At 35.8% G+C, this 14,938-nt stretch overlaps 2 protein-coding genes across 4 annotated transcripts in view; one reads left to right on the forward strand and one right to left on the reverse strand.

Annotated features, from left to right (window-relative positions):
- Nucleotides 1-1,132, reverse strand: part of LOC121430297 (transcription initiation factor TFIID subunit 6-like) — a 22,677-nt gene extending 21,545 nt beyond the window's left edge. Inside the window, exon 1 of the mRNA XM_041627575.1 lies at nucleotides 1,031-1,132. The gene's annotated coding sequence lies outside the window, so the exon portion shown is untranslated. The remainder of the gene's footprint in view (nucleotides 1-1,030) is intronic.
- LOC121430298 (WD repeat domain-containing protein 83-like) lies at nucleotides 640-10,438 on the forward strand. 3 transcript variants are annotated; one of them, XM_041627578.1, is made up of 6 exons: nucleotides 640-982; nucleotides 5,586-5,746; nucleotides 6,902-7,097; nucleotides 7,828-8,022; nucleotides 8,962-9,185; nucleotides 9,703-10,438. In XM_041627578.1, the coding sequence occupies exons 2-6, from the start codon at nucleotides 5,588-5,590 to the stop codon at nucleotides 9,856-9,858; spliced, it is 930 nt and encodes a 309-aa protein (XP_041483512.1). In that variant the 5' UTR covers nucleotides 640-982; nucleotides 5,586-5,587; the 3' UTR covers nucleotides 9,859-10,438. The 3 variants fall into 3 exon arrangements, with proteins under 3 accessions (XP_041483512.1, XP_041483510.1, XP_041483511.1); XM_041627576.1 differs by lacking the exon at nucleotides 640-982 and adding an exon at nucleotides 1,164-1,249; XM_041627577.1 differs by lacking the exon at nucleotides 640-982 and adding an exon at nucleotides 3,070-3,165.
- Nucleotides 10,439-14,938: the final 4,500 nt, after the last annotated feature.

The following is a 14,938-nucleotide window of genomic DNA, read 5'->3' on the forward strand; positions in this document are numbered from 1 at the left end:
ATGCGCTTTGATTTTGCTATTCAATGTGTAAACGGAATTGTCACTTTTCCGTGTGTACAACGTCTATGGGGAAACGGAATTTCCGTTTTCTGACGTGCTGAAACGGAATTCGTGATTTTCTGAAACGGAAAAGGCCATTTTTTGAAACGGAAAATCACTGTCCCTAAAATACACTTCAAAGGATTAATTTATATCTGATATTTGACTGTTCCCTGGGAAATTTTCTGTTTATACGGCTTTGAAGTAAGAAAATAGAAACATGATTTACCTTAAGTGTCCAAAAAACTCCTTTTTGTAACGAAAAACATTGCCGACATTGAACTGAAATCGTCACTAACTTGTAGAAGAAAGTCTGCCGATTTTAATGATACATAACACATGGTTATTTGATGCCCCTGGAGGGCGTCAACAAGTAAAAGTAACTTGCAAGATTAACCCGGTTCTGGAGTCATATTTTCCAAAATGGCGACTTCCATTGTGTGACGACGGACAGGTGGTGCTCTCGAAAACGGCCTTAAAAACAACATTTTGGCGATGCAAATGTGAGTAAATTGACTAGAAATAAGAAGTTTAGATATAATAGAAAAAGATCGTAACATTTTATGAAAAAAGGATTTGAAATATTGATACACTGGCTCAATGAATTTTGCCCATTTTGTGTGTTGGCAGAAATAGGAAATGTGTTGTTAAACGCGAACCCGTTGCGATCGCTAAATAATCTTTATTGTTATTAATCTTAGACTTAGTCTCAGCAGGACATCATCTTCACAATCACGAATATTTTTCATTATTGACTGAAGTAAGTGATCAAAATTTATGCAAACGTACAAGTCAAGTCAAAGGTATAAAAAAACCCAGTCAAATCGAAACACGGAAACGTGATTGCCCCTACGTCCTATGCATAAGAATCGAACGCACAGGCTGAGCTGTGCATGGACCGGACACGCTCTACACAACACGGCGTTATTCTAATTATATGCAGGTAAGCAACGATTAATTTGTCATGTAAACCTATATAATCTTGGCTTACCTTATCAAAAGGACTTCAATTCAAGAGAGTGATTGTCCAGTGATTTTTTAACAACACTCTTCTCAAGGATCCACTGCAAAAAAAGGAAATTCAGCAGTCAGCACATCTACAGACACCGCACTAGCTGTCTTAACTGACCAATCAGAATTGGCTGAGAATTGAATGGAAACCGGTCGCCGGTCTAGGATTTTTTTGTTACGTTTCCTCCCATTCAATAAGGTAAACAATGCGAAATGTCATTATAATATATTACGAATGTGCTTATGTGATGCTATGGTACTAATTGTATTGTTATTGTGATAAATACAAGAATCAATTTAAACCGTCCAATTCCAATCGACGCCGGTCCCATACGTTCAAATATTTGTTGGACTCGGAGCCAATATAGGATGGGGGGGGGGGGGGGGGGTTGGGTGTCCGGACACTTTAGTATTTTTCCGGATATTTTTGAAGCCTTCTTTTTTTGTCTTTGGATAACACTAAAAAATATGAATTCAATAGTTTCATCTTCTATTTTGTTCTGTATAATATTTTCTAACATTTTGTACTAAAAATTGATGAAACTTTGCTTGTAATTTTTTTTCCAAATGTATTATGACTTTCTAAAATTGATCGTCCGTACACACAACCTGGAGCCCGTTTCTCAACACCTGGAAAAGTTAGTCATATCTTTATCCACCAACCACAGAGTTCCAATCTTACTAAACCCATTTCTCGAAAGGCTTCCTAACTAAAATACCTTGATATCGATATTATCGGTAAAAAGAGCAGACGAGACGTAGCCTTTAATAGTCACAAAATAGCATAATTTTCAAAAAGAAAAATTATAACAAAATTGCAAATATTGTGATGAATTGGTAATTTCATCTTTTAAGAATAGTAGCACAGGTATATTATGCACCATACATACTTAGACCATGAAGACTTGAGCATTCCATTGCTGAGAAAATGGAATTATGAATAATTGATCGATCTCGTGACTAAAAAATCACATGTGGACGTAGACAGCTGGCAGCCGTCTGTTTCGAGGAGTTTTTTAACATTTTTTTAATTATTTCTCCTCGTACACAGACGGCTCGCTATCGTGCAGCCACCATTAGGGGACTTGCAATGCAAAATCCCCCCGTCGGGGCTTTTCAATTTTTGTCTTTAATGAATAAAAATTTCGAAATTTATAGTGACCAGAGTGCAAATCTATATTTCCTCGTGGCATCAATTGCCAAAAACGGAGAAAATGAAGTTAAATGGAACAAAAACAGTCACTTACCTCGGCTGTCACGTAATTTCACTTCCCCATTTTATCCGATCTTAAGTACACAAACAAATGGCCATTGAGTCCCCTGTACAGATCGCGCTAGAACTTCGGTCTCTGTATTTGGTGAGTGAAGCCAACGAAGTTCAGCTGAACAACCAACAAAACAGAGACCGAAGCTTTTGGTCTTATGTGGACATTGAATTGAGATGGGTACCCCCGGGATATCCAATTTTAATAGTTTACGAAAGTAAAACCATAACGGTTTTTGTTGTAAAATGATGATAATTATATGGTATTTTACGATTCCAAACATCATCAAAATATAGTTTAACAATTTTCTTTTAAATCTTAGATACTGAAACTTACTATTTGACAAATTCTATGCATAAATTAGAGATAGAATTTATCAAAATGTTAATAGGGGTCTGAAAACAACAAATACGAGTCCTATGGATGGCCTGACGTGGTAGAATCTTTATCAAATAAATTATTTTACTATTTCAAAATGAATGGTTTTGTGGAGTATTACCAACAGTTTTTGTAGATTCTTTGTATTACAATGATCATAGAATGCATTATCCAACTTGTTTTTTATGTAATTTCAACATCTTTGATTTATTACGTAAGATTATAATTTTCACATTTCTAGGCACTTTTGCATGTCATAGTCTACCCACGTGATGCCACTACGTCATTAAGAAAGAAGTTGTGACAGGTTCGGAGGTGTCATAAATATTTAGTGAGGTTGTTGTACCCGATCTTGGTAAAGAGGGCTTCATGAAACGGTTAGCGGACAAGTAGCTCACTATCTCCGATTTAGTCAAGAAGTTAGACTTATGACGGTGTTGAGAAACGGGCCACAGGAGGCTACTTTAAAATGGTAATGAGGAAAATTATATTTTGCTCTTGCTCTTCCAGTTTTCGACAACATGCCCTCATATCATAGGCTTCTCGGAAGTCTAAACTAGGATTAAATTTTTACAGTAAAAATTTACTTGCTTTTATTTAGTCATTATTGTACTTTGTCTAAGTAAATTAAACGAGCAAGTTAGAGAAAATAAGGACAGACAAAGGACAGAAATGTTATAATAAATACTGGTATTATTATAACCTCGTTCGTAGGATGAGTGGATATGCTTTTGATTTTTGCAAAGTCAAAAACACAGAGCTACCAAGTCTCACGCATTATGCGTGAGACTCAAGCATGTGGGACTCTTGTTCGTCCCCTCAAATCTCTGTCTCACGCAACTATCACAGTCTATCCCCATATACATTGTACACAATGTCTGTGATCTCACTCAGATTCACGGAAAATCTCATGCATAAAGCTGGTCTTTGAACTTGGCATCTCTGGAAACATATCTGTCTGTTCAACTTTAAGTTAAAGGGATGGTCCGGGACAGAGCGAAATGCTGAAAATTTCATCAAAATAGGATAACAAATCAAAGGGGCAAAGTTATTGGAATTTTAAAGTTTAGCTACATGCAGACAGCTGGCAGCCATCTGTTTCGAGGAGTTTTTCAACATTTTTTATTTTTTTAATTTCTCCTCATACACAGACGGCTCGCTATCGTGCAGCCACCATTAGGGGTGAACAATGCAAAATCCCATCGATGGGGCACATCGATTTTTGTCTTTATTTCATAAAAAATATCGAAAAAGAATTGAACCAAAATAGAGATTATACTCCGTTTTGGCCTGAAATGCACCAAAACGGGGAAAAATAAACTTAAAAGGGGGAAAATAGTGACTTACTTCGGCTGTCGCGCAACTTCACTCCCCGTTTTATTCGAACTTAAGTACATTTGATTTACCCCAGGGACATTTACATATGGCCATTGAGTCCCCTGTACAGATCACGCTAGAACTTGTCTTCAGTCTCTGTATTTGGTGAGTGGAGCCAACTTAGTTCATCGGAACAACCAACATAACAGAGACCGAAGCTTTTGGTCTAAGTTTAGCAATATTTTGTGAAAACAGTTATATGCACATCGTCATGTATATTCCTGAGCATGATGAGGTGGACTGATGTCTCATCCCCACTTTCCCTTTTCTTATGTTATTACATGAAATCATAAATGTTTCATTTTTGAAACATGTGTAAATGATGTGTCTCCATTGATTATGATGAAATTGCGGCAATAAATAAATAATGCACTTTAATCAGTTGTCAATCCAATTGTCTTAGTTCTTGGTAAGAAAATTTTGAATAAACCCAATTTCATATAATAAAATTGTAACATAGCCTGCATCTATGAAACATGGGAGAGACGTTTATACACAATGCACTGGCTTCAGTCATCCGCCCGGGGTGGACTCGAACCCACGATCTTTGGTTCGACGGGCAGACACGTTACCGACTGAGCCAACACCGCTCTCTATGAATGAGAGAAAATAATCCTGAAGTTACCAATGAATAAATCACAATCATATAATGTATATGGAAATAAGTATTTTTGGTTACAAAAGTGATATTTTAAAGCAGGGCCAGACACTAACTCTTCTTTTCTACTGGTCCAACCTGTTCATGTCGGACCACTAGATACCACTCATTCAATGAACAAGGTTATGCTAGATACCCAGTTTTTCCTTTTTTTGCAGGTCCGAACCTAAAATTTTCTGGTCCCAAGACATAAAAAAAATAACATTTTAAAAAGACTTGAGTTTATTTTGCTACCTTTTATTTTATTACCACCCCCCCCAAAAAAAGAAACATACCAACCAACAGTACACACATACAACATATTTCGTGAGAGCCATTTTTATAATTTACAAAAGAGGAGTCAGAACATTTGTATCTGTTTGACATATTTTTTACTTGTCACGTCAGACCAGTAAATCTGGCTTTTTCTGAAATGTTACTGGCCCGACAGCAATTTTTACTTGTCTAGGACTGTCTGACTTGCGCCAGTGTCGCACGCTCTTTAAAGATTTTTTTTCATTGTGTGTTGTGTACTGCATTGGCACACCATAGATCTACATTAGATTCCTCACAGGCAGGGTGGTTGCAGTGAACAAGTGGTTTGGTGTTTTGAACACTACTAAATGATAATAATAATACTTATTACTTATGCAGTACTTTTCCCAAAAGGTGCTTACAATGTCAATGAAAATACTTCAAATGAATTATTAGACAAGAATAACTGTCGTTTCTGGGGATTTATTTATAAATTTCTGACATTTTTCTATCATCCCCATGAATTGCTGAGTGGAGCCAACGTAGTTCAGCGGAACAACCAATGTACAGAGAAGCTTTTGATCTAATGAATTATATGATTTTTTTTCATTAATTTTGTTTAGATATGTCTGAGTCATTGCCAACCAAACTAGTGAAGATCTTGGACTGCAAGCAAGGAGCAGTTCGGGCAGTGCGCTTCAATGTAGATGGTAATTACTGCATGACGTGTGGAAGTGACAAGTCCCTTAAGCTTTGGAACCCCAAAAGAGGACTTCTTTTAAAGGTAAAGATTCAACTTGTGTTTTCCCCATAGTAATTGGTTGACTGGATATAGTCAGGATGCACAGCCACTAGTATCTATGGTAATTAAGCTTTGGAAGAAAGACACAGATAAATTTAAAAAGACAAGAGAAGAGCTACTAAGATGTTGTAGGAGAGAAAATAACTCCCCCTACCCAAATAAGTCAAAAGTATTGGACTAAAAAAAGAAAAAAGTCTGAAATCACTTTTTCTCATCATCAAGAAGTTCCAATCTTCGAGGTCACACGTTAAAAATTTTCAAAGAAAAATCTAGACTCGACATATGCAAATGCGTTTTCAGTAACAGTAGTGATAGACTGGAATGGCCTCCCGCAAGAAGTTATTGACTCTGGCTCCATCAACGTATTCAAATTAAGGCTAGATAAGTTTAGGTGGTCTGAGCATTTCAATCTTCAATGATCAAAACCAATCATACTGTCCAAGTTTTTGCATTTGTTCATATTAACACATCGTATGGAGATGGAAGACTGTAAATTCAGATGAAGTGATCAAGGTCAACAGGATAACCTCACCTTGTAACATGATGATGATGAGGTTGTTGCTCAACAGCTCCCCAAAAAGTGGAGAAAAATCAGTGCTTTAATCTAAGCATGGGCAAACCAGAATTCAATTTCCAGAACTTATTGTGATGAATTAATCACAGTAAATTGGATTACACCCGTTTATGATGATAATGTAGAATAGATGATGATCATATTTATGACAGAGATGCTGACCCTCCCATTCCATCATAAAGCTCCAGAAAAATATCCCTTTTTCACACCCATACTATCACCACCTTAATACTCCTGAATTAATTTGTTGAGAAAATGAAAATTGTTAAAAAATGCATATTTAGAATATTTCTTCAATACTTATGTTTAACTAATGGGAAATCGTTTATTTTATAAACATGCTAACTACTGATTAATAAGGCTCAGGTTACACCAGAGACATCTTTCAATCTAGTGCTTCCAGGGCCACATAGCTTAGAAATCTGCTCTAACTAAATTTCCCAAAGTTGGCATCTCTATTATGATGATGATGATTATTGTTATTTCTCTTCCCTTTTCATCCTCTCTTGCTCTCCCATTTTCTTTTCCGCCCCTCTCCCCCCTCTCTCTTTTGCATCAAACAGACCTACTCTGGCCATGGCTATGAAGTGCTTGATGCCCGTGCTTCGATTGACAATGGTCATCTGTGTTCATGCAGCGGAGACAAGACTGTTGTCCTCTGGGACGTGGCCAGTGGGAAGATGATGCGTAAATACAGAGGACATGCAGCAAGGGTCAACTGTGTGTGCTTCAATGAGGATTCCACTGTTATATTTTCAGGTAAAAGTTGTACAGTGTATAAAAATCGGTCTGTGCTCTGTCAAAACCTTGTAAACGTATTTAAGTTCTTTTAAGTTTTGGTAAATTCCCCCAAATTGTTGGTCACCATTCTAGTATATTACTTCTTCATGTGAATTTGTATGTCCTAAACCAGGTAGATAACTGATCATTTTTGCTATAGCATGGATGATATGAAATAGAAATGAATTTTAGTTTGCATATTTTCCAATTTCACATGAAAGTATGTTTTTCTTATCCAATCAAAAACAGCAACAAAAGAAAAATACAGTCTTGTCATTCTTGTCATTTTATTATGAAATAATTTCTTAAGTATCAAATGGTCTGTACTTTTTATAAGAATGAAAAGACTACCACGAGAGGACACTAAATGCCATAAATTCAGCTTTAGAATACTTTTATAAGCATAATAATCCAGGCAGGTCTTTGACAGTTTACACATTAAATTCATGTCTTGTCTGTTCATTGTTATATTTTGTAAGTATAAGCATTTCAAAGCTTTCACCAACACACAGAAAAACATAGTTTCCAGAATATTACATAGATTAATCTGGAACTAAATGTTTTAAGTCATTTGTGACCTGTCCAAGTCAAGTGCATCTATTATAACATAATGTGATAAGTGCTAAACAAGATTCATTTCATTATTAATAGTAGTATTAGCAATCTTTCTCAAAATGAATAATTCTACCCTTGTGTGAATGATACCCAGGCTCCATCGATGCCACTGTGAAATCCTGGGACTGCCGATCGAGGAAGTTCGACCCCATTCAGACTCTAGAGGAAGCGCGGGATAGCATCACATCAATCCACGTCACCGATCATGAGATTCTAACGGGGTCTGTCGATGGAAAGGTCAGGAGATATGACCTCAGGAATGGAAAGATGCATGCTGATTGTATATCAAGTACGTTTCGATCAAACTTCTGGGGCCCGTCTTACAAAGAGTTAAGATTGATTCAATCGAACGTAACTCTATGGAAATCCACTAGTGTCATAATTTTTTCTACAGGAAATTTGCAAAATGTCCTTTGTAAATTAAAGAGAACACACCAAATTGTCAAGAAATCAATGAATTTATGGATATACATCATATCTATAATTTTTTTTAACAAACATGCATTTTATATGTTGACTTTGCTGGCTTTCCATAGTTGCGATTGATCGGATCAATCGCAACACGTTGTAAGACGGAGACCAGGGTCCAATTTGAAAAAGAGTTACAATTGATCCAATCTGTCTCAACTGTATGGAAATCCATCCATACCATGATTCTTTCTACTTGAAATTTTGCACAATCTCCTCAGTAAACAAAGAGTATCACACTAATCCTTCAAGAGATTGATGAATGTATGCATATACATCATATCTAGAAAATATTGTGAACAAACATACATTTTAGATGTTGATGCTGCTTGTGGTCCATAGTTGTGGTTGATCTGATCAATTGCAACTCTTTGTAAGACTGGGCCCAGATTATAGTATACAGATAATACATGTCAGTGAGGGCATTACAATGATTTGCGGTAACATTTGAAACAGTTCTGACGACCCCAAGGCTGAAGCGTATTTTGACAGTTTCAAAGGTCTCGATTGGGGCTATCATACTAATACCAGAATAGAATATTTGTCAATTATTTGTGTCATAATATGTTGTGGATCCTTGTTACATTTTATTTGATCAATCATCCCTATCTCTAAACCATCATTATCCTTAAACTATCATTATCCTTAGGGGGCAGTTTTACACCTATTATTTGCATGTCCTTTTTTCAAATAATAATTTTTAATTCTTTTCTTCGAGGTTTCAATTATATAGAAACATGTCATTATTTTCCATTTTCAGAGCCAGTTACCTGTGTCTGCTTCACCAAAGATGGCCAATGTATGCTAGTCTCTTCCCAAGACTCTACACTTCGTCTTTTAGACAAGGACAATGGAGAGTTGCTTGGAGAGTACCAGGGTCACATTAACAAAGACTACCGCATTGAGTGCTGCATGAACGAGACGGACACCCATGTAGTCAGCGGGTCGGAAGATGGGAGGATCTGCTTCTGGGATTTGGTTGAGGTGAAAACTGGATTTTTTAAAACTTTATTCATGTTGAATATAATTATAAGGTTGAATCTGAATCGTTTCTTTTCAAATCTCTTGAAACCTCAAATTTGACTTTAGAAGATGTTTATACCATATGCTTTGCAGAATAGGGGGGGGGGTATTTCCAAACACCCCTAAACTAGTTTTTCTCTGTGTGCAGAATAACCCCCTAAACAAGTTTTTTGCGTGATTTATATGCACATTTTTTCCCCTATACAAGTTGTCACCAGAATATGACCCTGGGGAAAAAGCTTAGGGGAAAAAACATACCCTAAATATGTTTGACCAGTCTTTCAAAACTACCCCTTTTTGTTGAAAATTGGTATCTTTGATATATAAGGGCTTGTCAAATTTAATTTGTGTGCAAAGTCAGGAATAACTTTACAAATCACTGTATAAACGACACTCGAGAGAGATACCTGTATTTACAAATACTCCTGTTTTTTTTAACTACTATATTGCTATTTTTTATACTTCATTCTCCTTCTAGGGCTCAATGACCTCAACGATTGAGAAGGCTGGAAAGAATGTGATCCCCACACTCTCCTTTCATCCTGAAGAACCGTGTCTTCTATCGGCATCTGAAGGACTTGTCAAGGTCTGGAGGCAGCAGTCTTATACTGAAGAAGATGACCTAACAGGATGAAGAAATCTTCAGTCATATCGTCTAGACGGATTGTATGATTGTTTAGAGGAAAGAGTTACTATCGCCCCAATCTGTTGGATGATGTTGTGATTACTATATCTCTTACCAAAATCTGAAGAACTTATGAGGGGTTGAGGTAAAGAAGAATATGATGAAGATTTCACTAGATTGCACTATCTTGATTGCTTGTTCATGGGTACCATCCCTGCTATCAAAAGGTTCTACCATTTTGAATTAGAGGCAGTAGTCTTACCAGGTTTTCTGAAGGTTAGGTAAAATGGACAGATCAAGAGATGTCATTACCCCAATGGTTGGATCATGTTGTGATGGTATATCTCCTATCAGCCTCTGAAGAACTTGCCAGAGTTTGAACGCCACAATCTTTTGCTGAAGAAGATGTCCAAAAGGATGAAGATATCTGCCATTGGCCATTTAGGATCTTATCAAGGTTTGGAGGCCACAGTCTTTCACAGAAGATGATGAACAGAAGGAGGAAATGGACAAATGTCACCTTCCCAATCATTAAGGGCCATGTCTTCAATGTACCTCTGAATGTTTTGAGGTCGCATTTTTATATTGAAGAAGAACAGGATGAAGTGATCTTTAGATTGTACCATGTTGATCTTGGAGTACCATCCCTGCTACATAGTTGTATCATTGTTTAAAGGCAAGATATGTCACCACCCCAATCTGTTGGATGATGCGATGGCTATATCTCCTGTCAGCCTCTGGAGAACTTGCCAAATTTTGGAGGCCGCAATCTTATGCTGGAGAAGATGACGTAAGAGGATCAAGGATCTATAGATCGAACCATCTTGATGGGTTTGTTCATGAGTAACATGACTGTTATCTGTCTATAATTGTTGTACCATCGTTTAGAGGCAGCTGATGTCACCACCCCAATCTGTTGGATTGTGTTGTGATGACTGTATCTCCTACCATCATCTGAAGAATTGTCAATATTCAGAGGCCACAGTCTTATGAAGAATATGTTTAACAAATATGATGAAGATATCACTAAATGGATCACTAGTGACATCCATGTTTTCCGTCTCAGAAGGAATTACTTTTGTTTTGAGGCATTAGTCTTACGTTTTATGAAGATTAACAGGTCGAAGGAAAAAGATGTGCCATCACCCTAGTAGTTGGATGTTTTGACAATTGTTGGAATTATTCATTGGGTGATTCAAAGGACCGGTATGGTGGTGATGTTGAGGGCATGAACCAAGCTGATGAAATAGGTTCAGGGCTTAGAATAATAAGTCTGTAATAGTCTTGTTCTGTTTTGTTATATTTATGTGTCATTAATGTCTTGATGCCAGATGACATAAGTCCAACACCATTAAACCACCCGGTGATTTCATAGAAGTTTGCCTCTTTCATATTTAAATCAATTTTGACTCTCTTGGATTTTGCAACTTTATTTTTGTTCTGTTGCAAAACATCAGTCTAATTTGAGAAATTTGTTTGTTAAAAATTGTGATCATTCAAAAATAAATTGAGAATTTTTTCTTATTAACCATTGTTCAATCTGTATCGGTAATTCATTGTTTCACACTTAAAATGGTTTATATTAAAGACAGTTGGTTTACTCTTACAGATGGACTAAACCCACTTGATATTAGTCTTATTTCCATTTATAGTCTAATCATTGGGGAGGGTTTCATGAAAAGTTTTGTCAGTGATTTTCAATGACTTACTCCTTCTAAGCCAATCAGATGCAAGGATATGCAGTAGCTTAAAACAATAATCAGTGAAAATCATTGAGTATTTGTTTCATGGAATGCTCCCCTGGTGGTCAAGTTGCCACTTCATCTTCACCTTGCCAAATGAACAAGCACCTAAATGTATAGACTAATTAGTGTTAAACCAAATGGGTATTAGACGAAATGGGTGTAGCCTAAACTGGACACAAGACAAAATTCTGAAAGGGTTTAAAGGGGAGGTTCACCCTGAAGAAAAGTTTGTTGTAAAAATATCAGAATAAAATATTGGTGGTTTCAGAAAAATCCATTAAAGAAACTTATTAGAATCTTAGATTTTTGAGGTCATATACCAAAAGCCATCTCGTTACGTAATATACAATGCATAAATTCCATTTTTTTATATGGTTTGTGATGAATTTTTAATGTTTTTCTTTTTCTTAGGAATGGGTGTGAAATGATCTGTCTTTTAATATACTGAAGGTATAATAAAAACACATTTTCAAATTTCTGGGAAAATGAATTTTATTGATTTTTTGCCTTAGGATATATATATAGGAATGCTGCTCGCATATAACGTCACAAATCAAATGATTAAAATTCTAATAACTTTTTTATTTGATGGATTTTTCTCAACCCTTCGGCAATATTTTTTTATTTCTATTTTTACAATAATTTTTTTTCATGGTGAACTTCCCCTTTAATGGTGATTAAAGGAGTGGATGTAGATCAACAAGGATTAGACTATGTTGGTTGAAACCGAATGGGAAAAAAATCAGTACTCTAAAAAAATCTAACCCAACCAATGCCCCGTTAAAGAAAAAAGGACGTACACATAAAAAATGAAAAACAAATCAAATATGTATTTGTAAATCTGATTTAATTCAGTAATAGAAATCAAAGAACATGATGAGTGCATCCTGTACAGTCCATAAAATGGTACTATTATACAGATATTCTGAAATATAAACTCTGAAAATATGAATATCATAATATTATGCTCTAAAATAAAAGATATTGTATATTTGGATATTAGTTTTATTACATGTTAACACAGTCAACTGTGCATGACAAGAACATAATAAGACCACTGTCTTAAATTAAATACTTTTATCCTTGGAATTCATTGATTAAAATTTAAAAAAATGTTTCAAATGGGTAAAGAAGATAAATAGCTCTCAAAGTTAGGACTGTAAAATATACTCCAGTCAAAACAGAAAGAACATTACTCTTGTATAATTCAAACCTTGTAAATCTTCAACCCACTAAATTTTAACCTAAATAAATATATAACCATGATTCAGTTGTGTGAAAATGTGTATCAGTATTATTAATATTTTTCCCCACTCTTATGCACCAGTTTATTATGCCTTTCTTTGTTACCTGTTTGACCCACCTCTCACTAATTCTCTTGTTATTCATCTCTTCCTCATTCCCTCTATCACTGTTTTGTTCCAGATCCTGTTTGATGTTGCCTGCCTCATATCTTAATCCCTCTTGGCTTGAGGTCTTTCTATGGCCTTACACCAACTTCCCTTTGTGTCTGCCTACTCCTTTTCTTTCATCCCCTTCCCTAACCTGATTGGTCATCTCTTCTCACTAATGCCCCTTTTGTCTCCCTGTTCCTAGAGTTGCTGTTACATGTCTGTTGTCTACATCATGGTTGTTCCACTTGATATGTTTGTCATTTTGCCTCCGACAAAGATTCTGCTAGGATTGAAAGCATAGGCCCCTTTTGACTCTCTAAATATTTAATGGAAAGTTAAGAGTAACTTTGATGAGGTTTGCAAAAGTCTGAGAAATTGGGAACCTCTATGCTATCGATTCATGCAATGTTTCAAGAGGAAAGCCTGGAAATTTTCTTTCACAAGCAGACATAAATGCTTTGCAATATTAGTAAAGAAGTGATTATTTACCCTCAATAGTCTACAGTGTTAATCCAGCATCCACATGGACGCTTCCGACTAGTCACCCTTATTCCCGCGACAAGTGACTGATATGCTTCAAAATCTCAGCTGATTCTTGTGTTACCTAAAAGGTTTGCAATTATGAAAACAGCATATGCTGTAAAAAAATATTTAAAAAAAAGCTGTGCAAAAAGTATGATAATACCAGAATAGGTAGACTAGCTTAGCTGGGGTAATACACAGGGGTGGGAGTGGTCACAAAAAAAAATCTGAAAAAAGCTGAAGAGTGTTGAAAAAGTCTGAAAAAGAAAGACCTCTCATACTTTTTGCACAGAGAAAAGCCAAAAATGAGCTGAAATTAAGCTGAAAAAATGAAAAAAATCTGAAATCAGATAACAATCTGAACTCTCACACCCCTGAATATCGGAGCGCCTTGAGCACCTAGCATGGTGGATATGTGCGCTATACAAATCCTATATTATGTTTATATGCTGCTAGAAAAAATATGTTAAGATCCATGAAGTTAAACAATATCTTCAAAGGGACTCAATGTTTGAAATACACAAGATAAATTCACATCGAGAATATACTAAAGCTTACATTCCCAATGACCTAAAGATGTTCAAGTATCGCCTCATTAAGCTGAACAGATACAGTGTCTTTTAGTATTACTGAATCAAAAGTTCTAAAAATACATTAGAATAAAATATATTCTTAACTTATTGTGTCCAATATTAGGGTAAAATGCAGAATTTCAAAGTACACAACAGTATTGCCCATGACTTCGGATTGCTGATTTCTTGTCAGATCACTTTGTGGAGAGGTTTCATTTCTGACTGCATGTACATCATGGTAATCAAACTTCAACCCATCAAAACTCACCAAAATATATTTGTATCTATTGAAAAAGAACTAAAATTTCATAGAGGTCATAGTTTATTTTTTTAACCATGGCAAAAAATATCACTTTTCACTACTATATTTGACAGGTTATGTACCATAGACTACACTCAAAATATCTGGGCAATTTCCTAAATAATCCAGGAGGGTGTTTCACAAAGACTTAAAGGGGAATCCAACCCAAATAAAAACTTGTTTTTGTAAGGAAAAGAAAAATCAGACAAGTTGATAGGTGAAGAGTTTGAACAATTTTGGCCAAACAACAAGAAAATTATGAAGTTTTAAAAATGGTTAATATTGGTAATCACTATACACATGGAGACTTCAAATTGGCCATATATTTGATGTCATAGTGATGTAAGGCAAGGACTACTCTTCCACGGACTCCACTACATATTATGGCTAAAATGTCATTTTTCCCCAAAGTTTTATTTCAAATTATATTTTTCTTTCATGACAAAACAATATACTACCTGGGTTATATTTAGATTACTGCCCCAGGAGAATGGGTACTTTGGAGAAAACCACAAATACCTGATAATAAAGTACATGGCCTATGGGAAAGTTGTC

This window comes from Lytechinus variegatus, chromosome 16, assembly GCF_018143015.1.
Source record: "Lytechinus variegatus isolate NC3 chromosome 16, Lvar_3.0, whole genome shotgun sequence".
NCBI classification, from domain to species: domain Eukaryota; kingdom Metazoa; phylum Echinodermata; class Echinoidea; order Temnopleuroida; family Toxopneustidae; genus Lytechinus; species Lytechinus variegatus.

Excerpts from the sequence above, each read along its gene's own strand:
- LOC121430298 (XM_041627578.1), top strand. The coding sequence starts at position 5,588 with ATGTCTGAGTCATTGCCAACCAAACTAGTGAAGATCTTGGACTGCAAG. Across the intron at positions 5,747-6,901 it reads AAAGAGGACTTCTTTTAAAG|ACCTACTCTGGCCATGGCTA; the intron begins GTAAAGATTCAA and ends TGCATCAAACAG. Across the intron at positions 9,186-9,702 it reads GCTTCTGGGATTTGGTTGAG|GGCTCAATGACCTCAACGAT; the intron begins GTGAAAACTGGA and ends TTCTCCTTCTAG.